This window comes from Mustela nigripes, chromosome 2 (assembly GCF_022355385.1).
Source record: "Mustela nigripes isolate SB6536 chromosome 2, MUSNIG.SB6536, whole genome shotgun sequence".
Classification (NCBI taxonomy): domain Eukaryota; kingdom Metazoa; phylum Chordata; class Mammalia; order Carnivora; family Mustelidae; genus Mustela; species Mustela nigripes.
Genome location: NC_081558.1, coordinates 166,337,266 through 166,353,382, shown reverse-complemented (window position 1 = coordinate 166,353,382; position 16,117 = coordinate 166,337,266). Strand labels below are relative to the sequence as shown.

General features: G+C 35.9%; 1 protein-coding gene across 4 annotated transcripts in view; it reads right to left on the bottom strand.

The window, feature by feature from the left end:
• The window catches only part of CBLB (Cbl proto-oncogene B), a 222,869-nt gene that overhangs the window by 119,070 nt on the left and 87,682 nt on the right, over positions 1–16,117 (bottom strand). For all 4 annotated transcript variants that reach the window (XM_059392040.1, XM_059392041.1, XM_059392042.1 and 1 more), the window contains exon 4: positions 13,028–13,174. In XM_059392040.1, coding sequence (XP_059248023.1) covers positions 13,028–13,174 — 147 coding nt within the window. The remainder of the gene's footprint in view (positions 1–13,027; positions 13,175–16,117) is intronic.

The following is a 16,117-nucleotide window of genomic DNA, read 5'->3' as shown; positions in this document are numbered from 1 at the left end:
AAATTGGACAAATGATTTTCACATACACAAAGAAATCAAAATGTTCAATAAACAAAGATATATTCAGCTTCACTGGTCATCAGAGAAGTGTACATTAAAAACACAGTGAGATTCCACTTGACCTCCCTAGTATGGTTTATGAAGAAGAAAAAAATCACAAAGGATATCAAAGGGTTGGAGAAGATACAGAGCAACAGGAACCTTTAGGCACTGCTCAAAGGTGATTCGGTTGGTAAGCCACTTTAGAAAACTCTTAAAAGCTACTAAGTCTAAAACTATGCGGAAACTAGAATCCAGCAATTCCATTCCTAGATACATCCAACAGATATGCATATATGGGTTTTTAAAAATATATTTTAAAAAAGTTCATAATAGCACTACTGATAATAACCCAGAGGAGGAAGAACCCAATGGCCATCATGAATAGAATTGATAGGTAAAGTATGGTATAGCTGCACAATGGAGCAAGAAGAATGAACAGTCTGTTCCGGAGCAGAACCTGGGTCAATTTCATAAACAAAGAATGAAAGGAGACAGATTTTTTTTAAAAGAACATAGTTGTAGAATTTCAACTATGAATGATTCCATGAAGCTAGGAGTCAGGATACCATGAGCAGACGGTGACTGTACGGAACTTGCTGAGAGGTTGGGGGGAAGGGGTGCTCGGAATTACAGGTAATACGCTATTTATTTTGGTGGCATTTACACTGGTGTGTTCACGGCATGAAAATTCTTTGCCTTACACTTATGCTTTGTATACTTTTCTGTATGTATATTAAACTGAATATATAAGGCTTTACAAATTTTTACATAAAAACTTGAAAAAGAAGAAAATGTGGGAACAGATGTAGTACTTGTCATAATATAAACAAGGAAGTCAATGTGTATTTGTTGGTTGCTGGTTTTGTTGTTCTGGTGGGGGTGGGGTGTTGACAGTAGTTGTTTCAAATTCCTTCTAGCTAAAGGAGATAAAATGTCACCTTGATTTTAAACAAAATGAAAATCTGTTCTATCTGTATTAACCCATTCCTATTTTTAATTTCATTTGAATTTGGTCAGAAAATTCACTTTGACCAACAACGATAAATTCAGTGTCAATACCTTTAAGTTGAGGGCTAGTTTTGTTCAGAAGATAATGAAACATTCATAAGACGTTTTATATGTTTTGATTTTTATTATGGATGCAAATACTAGTACTGTGACTCCTAAGTCTGTTGATACATTAACATATAGTTATTCCCTAAATCCAATATTTTTCCGCACTTATGTCTGTATTTTGTTACAGAATATGGAAATAGACTGTTATCAGGCTCTACTGTTCTTACTCTTCCATCACAAATGTTTCTAGACACGAAAGTTTTTGTTTTTGAAAAGCAAATATTTTCCAGCAACCCACACAAAAACCGTATCAAAATTCTCATCAAATAGTTACCTTACGACTCCTCACGGACACAATGGTAACCATGGTTATCAAGGATAATCATAATTAGATCTAATCATTTCTGTGAAAACTCTTGACTCTCATACAGAAAGACACATACATTGCATATTTAGGGTTTTTTTTTTTCCTCAAAAACATTCATAACATTTGGTCTATAGTGTAGACAAGCATTACTTCTCTGTAAAATGGACAAGTATCATTCTCATTTTCAGATTCTGAAAGTAAAACTTCGAGACAAATACTTTTTATAAAATTGCAGAAACAAGGAAAATAGTTTCTTCAACATTATTCCTGATTTTCTCAGTAAGCTCATTCACATGATAGATTTGATGCTTTCTGACTTCTGGTCTCATGACCAGACGTTGGAACATGACAAATTTACTACAGGCATGGCATTACTTTGTACATAATTCCATTTATTTTCTGGCTTTGAAATAAATAAAATGTATTGGTGAAAAGGGATAGGAAGAGGAATTATAAATATAATCTGTAAGAACATGTCAAAATCCCATGTTTAATTTTTCTACTTAGTAGTCATTAACCATAGACAAACATAGATTCTGGTCTTAAAACAATGAATATTTGTTCTTTTCTTTCTACTGCACAACTTTCTTCAGTATATTGTTTCTGAAAGGTTAATGATACTTGGTAGGTTTTAAGACACATGAGCTACATGGATCACAGCAAGATAACCTTTTATCTTCTGAGGTCAGATTAAAGAAAATCAGGAAGTTATAGATCCTGAAATTAGAAAATCCTGTCACAGAAGGGTTTAAGCAAGGCTTTAAAATGATCTTCTCTTTAGCAATAAGAGCTCAGCCTATCTTATAACCAACAAAGTCCATAATTTAAAAAATTCCTCATAAATCTCTCTACAAAGGTGAAATGAGTTGACAAGCAATAGACAAAGTCTGCTAGATCTAAGTTAAACGGAAGCAAAAGAAATATCCAATTTCAACAACACTTCTAAAACCCTCACATAAGAAACTGCATAAACACATGGAGCCTATTAAAGCTTTGGCTATGAAGGAGACTTAAAGAATTTCTTAAAAGAGAAAATAAATCAGATATTAAGTGCCTTCATGTTACTGCAACTAATGGAAACGTTAAGGTCTTTATCTAGCTTGATCTTTAAGTACTATTATCTGGTTCATCTCCTCCTTTCTTTAAATACTGTCTTCCTTTAGCAGGTGTAATTCCGCCATGCTCCTCATGTTTTTTTCCCTGCTTTTCTGGCAATTCCTCCATTTTCTTAAATTTCTTCAATGCACACTTCATTTATCAGAATTCCTTTTTTTTTTCTTTTTAAGATTTATTTATTTCTTTTAGAGTGAGAGAGCATGAACAAGAGGGGCAGAGGGAGGAGAGAGAGAATCTCAAGCAAACTCCAGGCTCAGCTTGGAGTCTGACTCAGGGCTCAATCTCAACCATCATGACCTGAGCCAAAACCAAGAGTCCAACTCTAATTGACTATGCCACCCTGGCACTCCCATTTATCAGAATTCTTTAAGCATCTGTCCCTCTTCATTCTCCCTGCACATTCTGCATGGTCTACATCAATGGCTTCACAAAGCTTTCAGAGATTACAAACTCAAATATCTGGGAACCAGGCAGTTAACAGAAATGAGTAAAGAGATCCAGCTAAGGACTGCAATGAACTGAAGGAGAGCATGTCTCAACTGGGCAGCTGGCACCCAGGTCTAGAGAAATGTTGCCCTGTCAGAATTGCAATCTAGTGGTGTCGTCACTTCCAATTATTCAATGAAATTCAATACACTATTTTTATGGAAAATGAATTTTTAAAAGTTACTATTAATTTTTTTGTCAAATATTTCATAAAGCCAAGAAATACTCCACAGGCTATCAACCTGCAAACTCTCATAGATACACCATCAATTCTAAAATCTCTACCCTATTCTATATTCTTTCCATAGTCTCAAGGTTATATATCCAACTTACCAATGCTTATCACCACATAGATTTATCTAGGTACACAAAATCAAACATAGTCTAAACTGAGCTTATCTGGATGCCAAATCCCCTCTTCTTCCTATTTTTCCTCTCCCACTGAAAGTGCCCCAGTTGTTCAAGTTAGAAATTGAGAAATCACATTTGACTTTCTTCTGCCTCATATAGCTTAATAATTAGGTATGCTTCAATTTATCTTTATATCATTCTCAAATCCATGTACTCCTTTTACTTACATATATGTAAAGTTATTTGGTGTATTGATTCCATTTCATGTACTATTTTATATATGAATTATTTTATGTATATTATTATAAGTGCTACCTAGTTTTCTACAATGGCATGCTACCTATGAGTCTTCTATTTCTCTTCTAATTTTTCAGTTTCTAAAGTATGTAGGGGTGGGGGAGGCAGTTAGACCCCAGAGGGTACACAAGATGATCCTTTTTGGGATAAGAAGAAAATATTGAAATTCTACTTACATATTTATGTAGTTTTTATTTTTATTTTTTGGAAAATTATTTATTTGAGAAAGAGAGGGAGATAGAGAAAATGAGAATGAGTCAGGTGGTGAGAATCTGAAACAAACTTTGAGCTGAGCATGGAGCCCGATGCAGGGCTTAATCTCACAACCTGAAGGTTATGACCTGAGCCAAAACCACGAGTCAGATGCTTAACTGACTGAGCCACCCAGGTGCTCCTTTACATAGTTTTAAAAATTTGTATTTTATCAGGGTGCCTGGGTGGCTCAGTGGGTTAAGAGCCTCTGCCTTCGGCTCAGGTCATGATCTCGGGGTCCTGGGATCGAGCTCCACATCAGGCTCTCTGCTCAGCAGGGAGCCTGCTTTCCTCTCTCTCTCTCTGCCTACCTCTCTGCCTGCTTGTGATCTCTGTCAAATAAATATATAAACTCTTTAAAAGATTCTTTTTTGTATTTTATGTCCACTATTTGTCTTACATATGAGATTACATGTTATTAATACAAAAATATATGTATGTATGCAGATGATAATTTAATAGATGGACATTGGGGAGGGTATGTGCTATGTTAAGGAAAAAAAAGTATTTAGTAAGTTAGTAATAGTGAATATAATCAAATGGGTTTGGAAGCCACTGCTCACATTCATTATCCATACTTCAGCAAGAAGTCACCCACCTAAAAATACAAGAGGAACCAGGTCCAGGCCTAAAACCCATCAATGGGTTCCCATTGTTCTCAGGGCTGCAAAGAACAGAGTTTTAAAAATGCAACTTTGTATAGGGAAAAGAAAGTACAAAGGGATGGAATAGGACAGAGCTTTCAAAGCACAGAGTAACAGTTGCAAGTACTTGGGTCCTTGAAACAGGGTAACTCCTACAGTGGGTCATAAACCACTACCCCTTATTTGGGTTCCATGTTCACCAAGAATTTTTAAATGGCTCCACTGATAATTTATTGATGGTGACATATACATCCTCATCTGCCTGATAGTGGCATCAATCATTGTAAATTTAAAAAAATTCTCGGTTATAGAGCAATTTATGAGCTCAGTTAAATTGTGTCCACTCTGTAAACATACTCTTGGTTCCATGAAATCATGGTTTCAAGGATGAGAATCAGAACCTAAATCATGGTGATTTCACTAGGTAAAGGTCACTTACTGAAGCACTCAGAGTGAAAAGAAGGAGAAAGAAAAAAATAACAAAAAGGAGGAAAAAAAGAAGGTGGTTATGTAACCTTGAAGTTATCTCTATCTTTCTTTTGATCTCCAGCAGACATTGTAATAATTCAGTCTCAATCACAGCATTTTCCATGGAACAGACTCCTTCTTAACATATGTGCAACCCATACAACATACCAGCTCCTCCACGAAGCCGGAGTGGTCCTCTGACCCCGCTAGTAAATAATTTCATATTTGTAACATTATTTAGGCACCTTTCTAAGGCACAGACCTGGTTTAAATATTTATTAACTCTGTATATACTCTCTTCTCCAAATTGAATACATATTGCTTAAAGACAGAAAATTATAATTTGGCATCTTATTTGCTTTTTGTATCTAAGATCTTGTTATAAGGAGTTATACAAAATAGACCTCTAATTTTATTTTCCTTATTAATATAAAGACCTTTAGAATTTTTTAAAAATAGGCAATAACAGAAGTTGACTAAATAAGAGAAATATTAGATATCATTTCTTGAGTTCTAAGTCAGTTTTTTCCTGAGCTCCTGCCATCCAGTTACCTTGTACAGGTCCTTAATTTCTACTGTGGATTAAATATGATTAAGTTGCCTTTTCTCTGACTAGAGGAAACACTGACCTAGTTAATATGCTAAAATAATATATATCTCACCCATTGGAAAAGTAAAGAAACTACTGTCCTTCCTTTCTTATTAAAAGTGAAAGGAGAATACAGGAAACCAAAGAAGGTCCATACCACTTCCCCAGGAAATCAAAGGTAGAGGCAGTAAAATGAGCTTTAAATAGATAATTTTTTTCCACAGTAAGCAGGGCAGTGTCTTATATTCTATCCTACACCCAATTTTAGAAAATTTATTATTTGTTTTTGGATTTTGCTTTCAGATTTCTAGGGACTATAGAACACCCATCACATAAAATTGAATATTAACTAAATTATCCGTGTAATAATTAATATAATAGAGTTTAGAAGAAGATGAAAAGTTTGAATTGGTTAATTATTCCACAATACAGAGTACTTACTAAATGCCGGACACTGATCTCTAGCTTTTAGTAGCAGTAGATTTTAACTCTTTTAACCTTTATGACAAAACTACATAGGAAGTATTATTGTTTATTATTATCGACATCTTATAGATAAAGAAACTGATACATGGAGAAACCCAGTAGATTGTCCAAAGTCACAAAGTTAGTAAATGTTACAGTCAGACCTGAATGAAGACAACCTACCTGCATACCTACCTGTCAGCCTGTTGCCTCCCGATCAAACAAGCAAACTGTGTCCCTGTCATATCTCACATAGGCACACACCCACATACAGTCCTTTACTCCTCAACTCACTTGAATTAAATAAATGACAGTTCCTGAAATCTAAATATGAGACATTGTGCTGAGGTACTTCAGGACATACAAGGATAAATAAATAAACCTCATTTCATGGAGCTTATCGTCTAATGGGAAGTAAAATAGCTAGACAAATAATTTTAAAACAATGAAAATAATAAATACAAAGGATAAACAAGAGCTTAGGGGGGTTTAAGAAGAGATGTAGGGACAAAAACATGTTGCTGTCCCTACAAGATGTAGGGACAGAATCATAAGCAAGACTCACTCTGAGAGATTAATCAGAACATAAATGCCAGAGCAAATAAAAACCATAAGCGGGAGCAGCATTAGGAGCACTTAGACACCTGTAACTTCTGGTATGTCAGGAAACATCCAAATAATCCAGCTTGACTGAAGACCAGGACATAAGTAAAAGAAAGAAATGCTAGAAAAATACATGAATTCATCCAACAATTACTGTCTGTTATGTATACAGTACCTAAAGGATTCATTCAATACCTTTAAAGGATAAGGTTGAAAGACAACATTAAAAATGAAGTTAGCTTATTAGAAAACACCGGACACAGAGTTTAACATATACTAACTGCCAATGTATCTGGATGAAATTTTTTGGATAAAAAGTCAACAAAGAGCTTCACAGTCAAGCAGGAAAGAGCCACAAAGCATACCTTCAATAATACAAACATGTCTAATACACAACAGGGACACGAGGCATGGAATAGTTAAAGCTGACCTTACGGAAGGGTGTATATTAGTGAGAGCAGTACAGAAAAGGGGGCTTCTGAACTGGACTTGAGCAATTTTGGGATGGTAAAAAAGAAAGAAGAGGCTAGGGTGCTTCCAGGGAATTGAACCATAGGAACCAAAGGTTAAAAGAAAAATAAAATCAATTTGTAAATAATAAAGTCATTGAAAATTTGAGCAGAGAATAAATATCCTCCATCCATCCATCCAATTATTCATGCAATCTGTTAACATTTATTAGTGCATACACATTCCAGGAAATGTGCCAGATTCTAAGAAACAAAAATCAGGAAGGCAGGTTCTTGCTTTCAAAACACCTTCCTCGTCTTTCAGGAAATGTGATCATGTTAGCAGTTCACTGCAGTCTAATAGGACAGATAAGAGCAAAGGCACTTGGAAGCCAAGAGTATGGATATTCACTTTAGATTAGGGCAGCTTCCAAAGTGGCATGGGTGAGTAGCTTTCCAAACAGTGGATGCAATCTAGGAAAACAAAAACACAAAAAATAGGGGGGAAATGCACATCAGGAAATACGTGTAACAGTGCTGTGTAGTTAGGTTCTTTCTTTGTGGATGAGCAGACTACAAAGAGATGAAGCCAAAAAACAAACAGTCCCTAAAGTTTGTCATATTAATAGGATTTTACATTTTAACCTAGAATCAATAATAACTCATACAAACATTTCAGACAAAAAAACTAACAAAAAATAGAATGATTAGTTATGGGGGTTTTGTGTTTTGTGTTGTTGTTGTTGTTTGTTTGTTTTGTTTTTTGAGAGCTCTGTGGTCTAAGAAAAACAACAGGACAGATTCTTACTGAAGATACAAAGATGGGTCAGAATGCTGTTGCTGTAATACACAGAAGAATTTGAACTTGAAATTATAGGACAGAACTTGAAGTAAGGATGGAAAGAAGGTGAGACATAAAAAGATGCAGGTTAAGAATTCATGGTTCTTGCTGAATTATAATTTGGCTGGAAATGTATGTCTAAATCTCTTCAGTGTAAGGAAGTGCTTAGCACCAGTGGCCCCAAACCTGCTATCTGACTCGCTTAGAAAAATGACTGTCAGCCACGGTCTAATCCCGCCAATGGAATTTTGTTGTTTTTAACAGTTAGTAATCTACTTTCTGAGACTGGTGCCTAGAGTTTCTGGACTCTAAACTACTATTCCAGAGTGCAAAGATTCAGTTTGATGTTGATCTTATTTTGCAGAATTTACTTAGACACATTTATTCAATAATGTCACTTCTCTTTCTCTACGTATTTCTACTACCTCCTGGTCAACAGACTAAGAAAGCAGAAGCAGGACTCAAGCATTGAAACATTTAATGAATCTGCATAAAAACCTAACAAATGCAGACCTTCCCAACCAGTTTACCATGGGACATCATTCTTATTGATCGACTTGGGACTCCAGTCAGGCACAGCCTTTTGGCAGCTAGACAGAGCAGAGAGGTGGGCCTAGCCATGACTTTGAAAAGGTTGAGAAGCACAGAAATGAACTATTAGGCATGACACCTAAAGATTTTTGTCTGCTGGAATACGAAATCATACATAGATATCTGTTACATTTCTATACACATATAATGACGTAGCAGAAAGAGAAATCAAGAAAATGATCCCATTTATAATTGCACTAAAAAGAATAAAACACCTACGTATACACTTAACTAAAGAAGTGAAAGACTTGAACTCTGGAAACTATAAAATATTGATGAAAGAAATTGAACATGACACCAAGAAATGGAAAGACATCCCATGCTCATGGATTAGGAGAACAAATATTGTTAAAATGTCCATACTATGCAAAGCAATCTACAGATTTAATGTAATCTCTATCAAAATAACAACAACATTTTTCACACAACTAGTACAAATAATCCTGGAATTTCTATAGAACCATAAAAGAACCTGAAATAGCCAAGTAATCTCAGAAAAAAAAGAATAAAACTGGAGGTATCAGAATCCTGAATTTCAAGATACACTATGAAACTATAGTAATCAAAACAGTATGGTACTAGCATAAAAATAAGACACACAGATCAATGGAACAGAGCAGAGAGCCCAGAAATAAACCCATGACGATATGATCAGTTAATCTTCAACAAAGGAGGGATGACTATGCAGTGGGAAAAAGACAGACTTTTTGACAAATGGTGCTTGAGAAACTAGACAGCTTTATGCAAAAGAATGAAACTGGACCACTTGCTTCCACCATAAACAAAAACAACTCAAAATGGATTGAAGATATACACGTGAGACCCAAAACCATAAAAATCCTAGAAGAAAACACAAGCAGTAATTTCTCTGACATTGACTATAACCACCTTTTTTCTAGATAGATCTCCTGAGGCAAGGGAAACAAGAGCAAAAGCAAACCATTGGGACTACATCAAAAGTAAATTAAAAGCTTTGGGGGCACCTGGCTGGCTCAGTCCATAGAGCAGGATACTCTTGATCTGGGGGGGCATGAGGTCAAGCCCCTTGTTGGGCATAGAGCTTACAAAAATAAACAAAACAAAACAAAACAAAAAACCTTCTACACTGCAAAGGAAACAAAAAGACAACCTATTGAGTGGGAGAAGATATTTGCAAATGACATATTCAATAAGGGGTTAGTATCCAAAATACATAAAGGACTTACACAACACCAAAAAACCTCCCAAATAATCCAATTAAAAAATGGGTGGAAGACATGACCGGACATTTCTTCAAAGAAGACATGCGGATGGCCAACAGACACATGAAGAGATGCTCAACATCACTAACCATCAGGGAAATGAAATCAAAACCACAATGAGATATCACCTAACACCTGTCAGAAAGGCTAAAATCAAAAACACAAGAAACAACACTATTGGTGATGATGCAGAGAAAAAGGAACCCTCGTGCCCTGTTGGAGGGAATGCAAAATGGTGCAGCCACCGTGGAACACTGTATGGAGGTTCCTCAAAAAATTTAAATTAGAAATACCATATGATTCAGTAATTCCCCGACTGGGTACTTACCGAAAGAATGTAAAAAGATATATGAACCCATATGTTCCTGCAGCATTATGTACAATATCCAAGATATGGAAGCAGCCCAAGTGCCCATCGATAGTTGAATGGATTAAGAAGACGTGTATACATGTAGAGTGAAATATTACTCAGCCATAAAATAGAATAACACCTTGCTATTTGCAACAACATAGATAGATCTAGAGGTTTAATGCTAAAAATAAGTCAGAGAAAGACAAACACCAAATGATTCTACTCATATGTGGAATTTAAGAAACAAAACAAATGAACAAACAAAAAAAACCTCTTACTATAAGGAACAAAATAGTGGTTATCAAAGAGAAAGGAGGTGGAAGGACTAAGTGAAACAGGTGATGGGGATTAAGACATACTTATCCGAAGGGGCACTGCACTGAGTTATGTATAGAACTGTTGAATCGCTATATTATACACCTGAAACTAATATAACATCCTATGTTAATTATACTGCAATTAAAATTAAAAGAAAATTTTTTTTTCTTGCTTCCTGTATTTATGAGGCCTGAATACTAAAACTGCTTTTAGGAGTTTTACAAAATCTTTTGAAAAATAGTTTTTTTCCCCCAATTTTAATTCAATCTTAATATCTTATTCTGACAGTTACTTTGAAAAAAAAATTGCAATAATACCTTAAGCTTAAAAACTGCTTTATAAAAATCATAACCCGATTGGCTCTTTTTAGAACTAACTGCTCAATGATTACATTTGTGGAAACAATACTGTTCTCAAGTTTAAAGGCACTGGTTAGATCAAATAAAAGCATTCTCACATGGCTTCAATGTGTAGCTAGATAAATGACAGAAATGCTTCCATATGAGAAATTATGCAAAAATATAAACTAGTATTAGAGCATAAGGAAGATAAAAGAATTCAACCTTTTGAAAGGCTACATCATTCATGTATTTGCTTATTCATTCAATAAAATATTGTGAAATAAGGCAAAAACCCACAGAGAATATAAAGATGGTTTCTCCAATGATCTAATAAAAGAATCATTAATTTTGATGACTATGGAAATATGTCTGAGTTCCAGAAGGAGCTTTAAATTTGGCTCTCATCCCAAAAGTAAAATGTTAAAGAAAAATGAAACAGCTTTCTCAAGTAAGTGAAGACAGGAGAAAAAGGCATAAAAAGGCTTGGGAGGTAAGGAGAGTATTTAATCAGTATTTTAAGACTGCCCCATTTGATTTAATAGTGATTTTACTCATGTAGCAGTTGGAGAGAAATGTCAGCCCCTTGATGTCTATGGTTATAAATAAATCGAAATGAAGAAGTCTGAAATGCATAATTCTCTGTGGCTTGAGGTACCAGCAACACAAACTCCTCTCTTTAAAAAAAAAAAAAAAAAAAAAAAAAAAGGTGTGTGGGCAATCTTTCCATTTTTTTACTGACCTTTTGACAAGTGAACAATGTCATGATTCACCAGAATTTTCAGTTTTCAAAAAGAAATACCACAAACATTTTGGCCTATAAATGTTCTTAAAATTTTAAGATAAAGTAGATGTCGAAGATTACCAACTGTTGTGTGTTAGGCTCAAAGTGTTAATATATGAGCTGTGACTTGAAGAAACCCTCTCATTTTGGACTCCCAGAATTGGGCAATGCCTTTCTGCTTTCTATGGTCCACAAGTATTTAATTAGTATACTTTTGGCTGTTATTCTAATTTAGAGGAGGATGAATCTTTCCTTTTAATTTTGCATTTGTGAATGGATACAGGAGCATTATAAATGGCTAGATTTCTGGAACACAAAACGTCCATGTTAGTGGCAATAACAGTATTTCACCCTTTAGTGCTGACAAATCATTCAGAATACATTTTATTTAAGAAATATGGAAAGGGCTTTAACATCTCCAAAGCCAAAAGTTAGAAAGCTAACCACTTAGTACTGAGATAAGCATAGCACTTCATTAAGAGGAAAAAAAAAATAAAGAAAAGAAAAGAAGAAAGGAAACTCATTGTTCCAGTGAATTCACCAGCATCAAAGGACCAAAAACATCAAAAGTGTATACCAACATTTTATAGGTCTCATTTCACCAGTTAACATGGAGATTTTTAACTAAGGCATGAAAACAATCTATGTGTAAGCAAGCACTCTTCCCCCTTCACACTCAGCCAGGGTTCTACTGGCGTTCAAGGACATTCTGAGTGTGCTCACCAAAGTTCGTGTCTGGGAAGGAAGTACCTAAAGGAAATCATCTCTATCTGCTACTTTGTGATAACATGATCCTCATTTCTCTATCTCGTTTACACACTTACTCTCTGTGCATCGACACAAAGAAAGCCTGAACTGGGGTGCCAAGGCTTTCTTTCCCACCTGAATATCAAGTCTCAACCGAGCTCACACACCACCTCCTCTGAGAAGCAGTCCTTGATTCATTCAGTCATGAAGCAACTGCTGCCCTCTCTGAATTGTCAGAACAATTTCTTTGTGCCATTTTGAAAGTATCTATCCTTCTCTGCCTTCTATAGTGCACGTGTCTTAAGTGTGTACTAAGTCATAAAAAGCTGTGAGCTTTTGAGAAATTCCATCTTACATACCTTTTACACCTTAGAGCAAGCTATTTCACTCAGTGAATGCTCTTCAAGTAAATGTAGTATAACTGATATTTGCTTTGCAAGGATATAAAACTATTCAGTTATTAAAGCATACTTTTGGTGGCTGAATAGGAAAATTGCAATCAAAATACTCATCAAAAATGTGCCAGTACAGTCTCAAAATATTCGAGTGAAATCCATAACCATGGGGAACCGGAGGCAGGATGAGGTCGTTCTTCAAAATTGGACACAGACTATAATGATCTCTACTTACTTGTCTCCAAAAAACTTTCTCCAGAATTCAGCAGCATCTGCTTTTGTGATACGAAAGTTATCTCCCTGGAACTGCCCATTGGGAAAGATGGCTTTGATTTCTGCCAGCATGTGACTGAAGATAAGGGACAGTTTCGTGAGATTTCGTCTGTGGACACAAGGGGTAAATGAAAAAAATAAATAAACATATGTGCAAGTTTTAATGGGAATATATATTATGAAAGATAAAATTATGTACAGTATTAACATCACATCTTGGGGGCAGATCACGAACCTCAACTTAAGAATGCATCTAAAAACAGTGTTCATACAAACTATCCATTTAAATTCCTACGAGGCTTTCACTTTATGATTCACCCATGTATTCGTTTAACATAAACATGAACAAGATAAATTACACGGTTTCAATGGGCTTACAGTTGAATGGGAGAATTGCACTCCTGCAAAGACCGTAATCAAATATAAACACTACACACAGAAGATAGCGTGACTACTTCTACATGGGGCAGTGAGGAAAGATTGGTCATTAGAGGAGAAGCTACGAAGATTAAGCAGTTTGACAGATAGAACACCTGGAGCAGGGGAAGGGAAGGAAGGAAAGGGAAGCAGAAGGCATTGACCGGGGCAGCAGCAACAGCTTCCATACAAAGTGTAGAGGAACAGGATAGAAGGCTTTGTGTCATAGCCGGGTTTAGCATGGCTAGAGAAGATCAGAAGCTATTGATGGAAATGGCAAGACACAGGATGAGAAATCTTGGTGGGGACAGCACATAAAGAGGCACCGGAAACAATGAACAAACTCTTTGTCAAATAGGCTTTCTACTCCCACCAAGAAATGAGAGTTTCTGGTGATGGGTTCCAGGTATGTGCATAAGTCCAGAAGCTCCCTGAGCGATTCTAATGTACTCCCCTTGCTAAGGGCTACTGCTGGAGGGAACAGGGAACCAAAATGGATTGAAAAGATGGAGCAGAGGATTAAATCTGCTTCAGAAAGAAAAAGTTAAAGTGGTATTAAAAAAAAGGTTTGAAATGGAGGGAAAGGCAGGTGTGAATTCTGGGGATTCTGACAGGATTCAAAATGTGATTCAAAATATGATTCACACTTCAAAATACTACTATCACGGGCATTCCTTCCCGCCACTTCCTAAGAAATTTACAACATTATGTTCATCAGTCCAAAACTGCCAGTGCAAAACAGTAAAGAAGCAACTGAAACACAGAACACTGAAGAACTGGTCAGTTTTGAACTGACCTTGCTTTTTTATATTTCTCTTTCTTCAGAATCACCAGGCCTCAATAGGTACACATATAATACTCTATTTTGAAACTTCAGCTATTTTTGTGGGTGTGTTGAGGGGTCAGGATGTGAGGATGGGATGAGTCAATTGCTTTAGGACTAAAAGTAAATATAGACGATATTTACTGCACTGCATTGAAGGCCTTACAACGTCTCAGTCAGTAGGCCCTGGACACTGAGAGATGCGGTTCTTCACCTCACGGTCTCATATCTGTGCTTAATAACTCTCAGATAGTAAGTGAAAACATGTTAGGTACCTAAGAGATCATATAATATGCACCTGTCAATAAAGTCAATGAGTACCACTCTCTAAAACATTTCGAAAAGAAGCCAACAGCTTCCCATGTAAGTTGAATATGGAATACATGAAGGTACTCATGATAAAAAGTGGGCAAAGTAGGAATGAAAGGAAAGCAAGAGTATAATCTATACCTCAGTGAGTTCATCTGTATTGGAAAACCAAAAATGTCTCAATTTCCACAATGTTTATAATCTATGAGAATATTTATGAGAAAGAAGAGTCAGAATTTTAGGCCATATTTTAATGCTTGACTGGCAACAATAAACAATCTGCAAAATTGTTACGGTTACACACATTATTCCATTATTTTCTTAGATTCAGCCACACTTCCACACAATTCAGCCTAATCCAAATGTGAGCGTTCTTTAGTTGAGTCTTTGATCCTTTCATTGATGTCAACACATCCTCATTTAGATGATGGTAGATACAAGAAATTCAGTTGTAGGAAATGAAAACTGAACTACTGAACCAGATCAAAGGGAGGAACTGTGGCCAGTACAAACTGCAACTGACTTTTGAAATTTGAGTTTAAGGAAGGGCATAAAGTCCTTTTAGAAAATCTGCAAGAAATTTATTTATATCATTAAGCAAAAGGGTTAATTTTCCACCAAACTTCCAATTGATACACACAGGAGAAAAAAGAAAAATCACGATGTCTATAATTAGGGTAAACCAACTGTTCCTTACGTCTGAACTGGTTGCTCTCCATCCCTTTATGTTCTTTAATCATAATCCTATCCAAATGTTTTTCATTTTTATTTGTTAGATCTAAAGTCTGAAGCACAATGTCAATGATTACCCATCTCAGCTATGTGATCCACTAGCTATAAGACACTATACTTTAAAGCAGAAATAGTAACATGATAGAGTCTAGAAGCTCTAGTAATCACTAGTACCCATAGAACTAATCATCTACTTAATTTTAAAATGTTCAGAAAGAGGGGTGCCTGGGTGGGCTCACTTAGTTAAGCGTTTGACTGTGGCTTGGGTCATGATTTCAGGGTCCGGGGATCAAGCCCCATATTGGGCTCCCTGTGGGTGGGACTACTTCCCTTCTCCCTTCTTCCTCCCAACTCATGCGCCCTTGAGCTCTTTCTCTCATAAAGAAAACCTTTATAAATAAATAAATAAATAAATAAATAAAATGTGTGAAAGAGTTCAATTTTCCTACTCCTACAAATGGATTGCCACACTTTTTACTTTTTGTACAAACTATGGCAGTGGGAAAAGATACATTTTTTTTTTTGCCCTTAGTCTTTATCTAATTATTTTTTTTTAATTTTTAAAGATTTTATTTATTTATTTGACAGAGATGACAAATAGGCAGAGAGGCAGGCAGAGAGAGAGGAGGAAGCAGGCTCCCTGCTGAGCAGGACCTGGGATTATGACCTAAGCCGAAAGTAGAGAGGCTTTAGCCCACTGAGCCAACCAGGCGCCCTGCCCTTAGTCTTTAAAGAAACTAAAATTCAAGTTGTTAAAAATATGTGAATGCA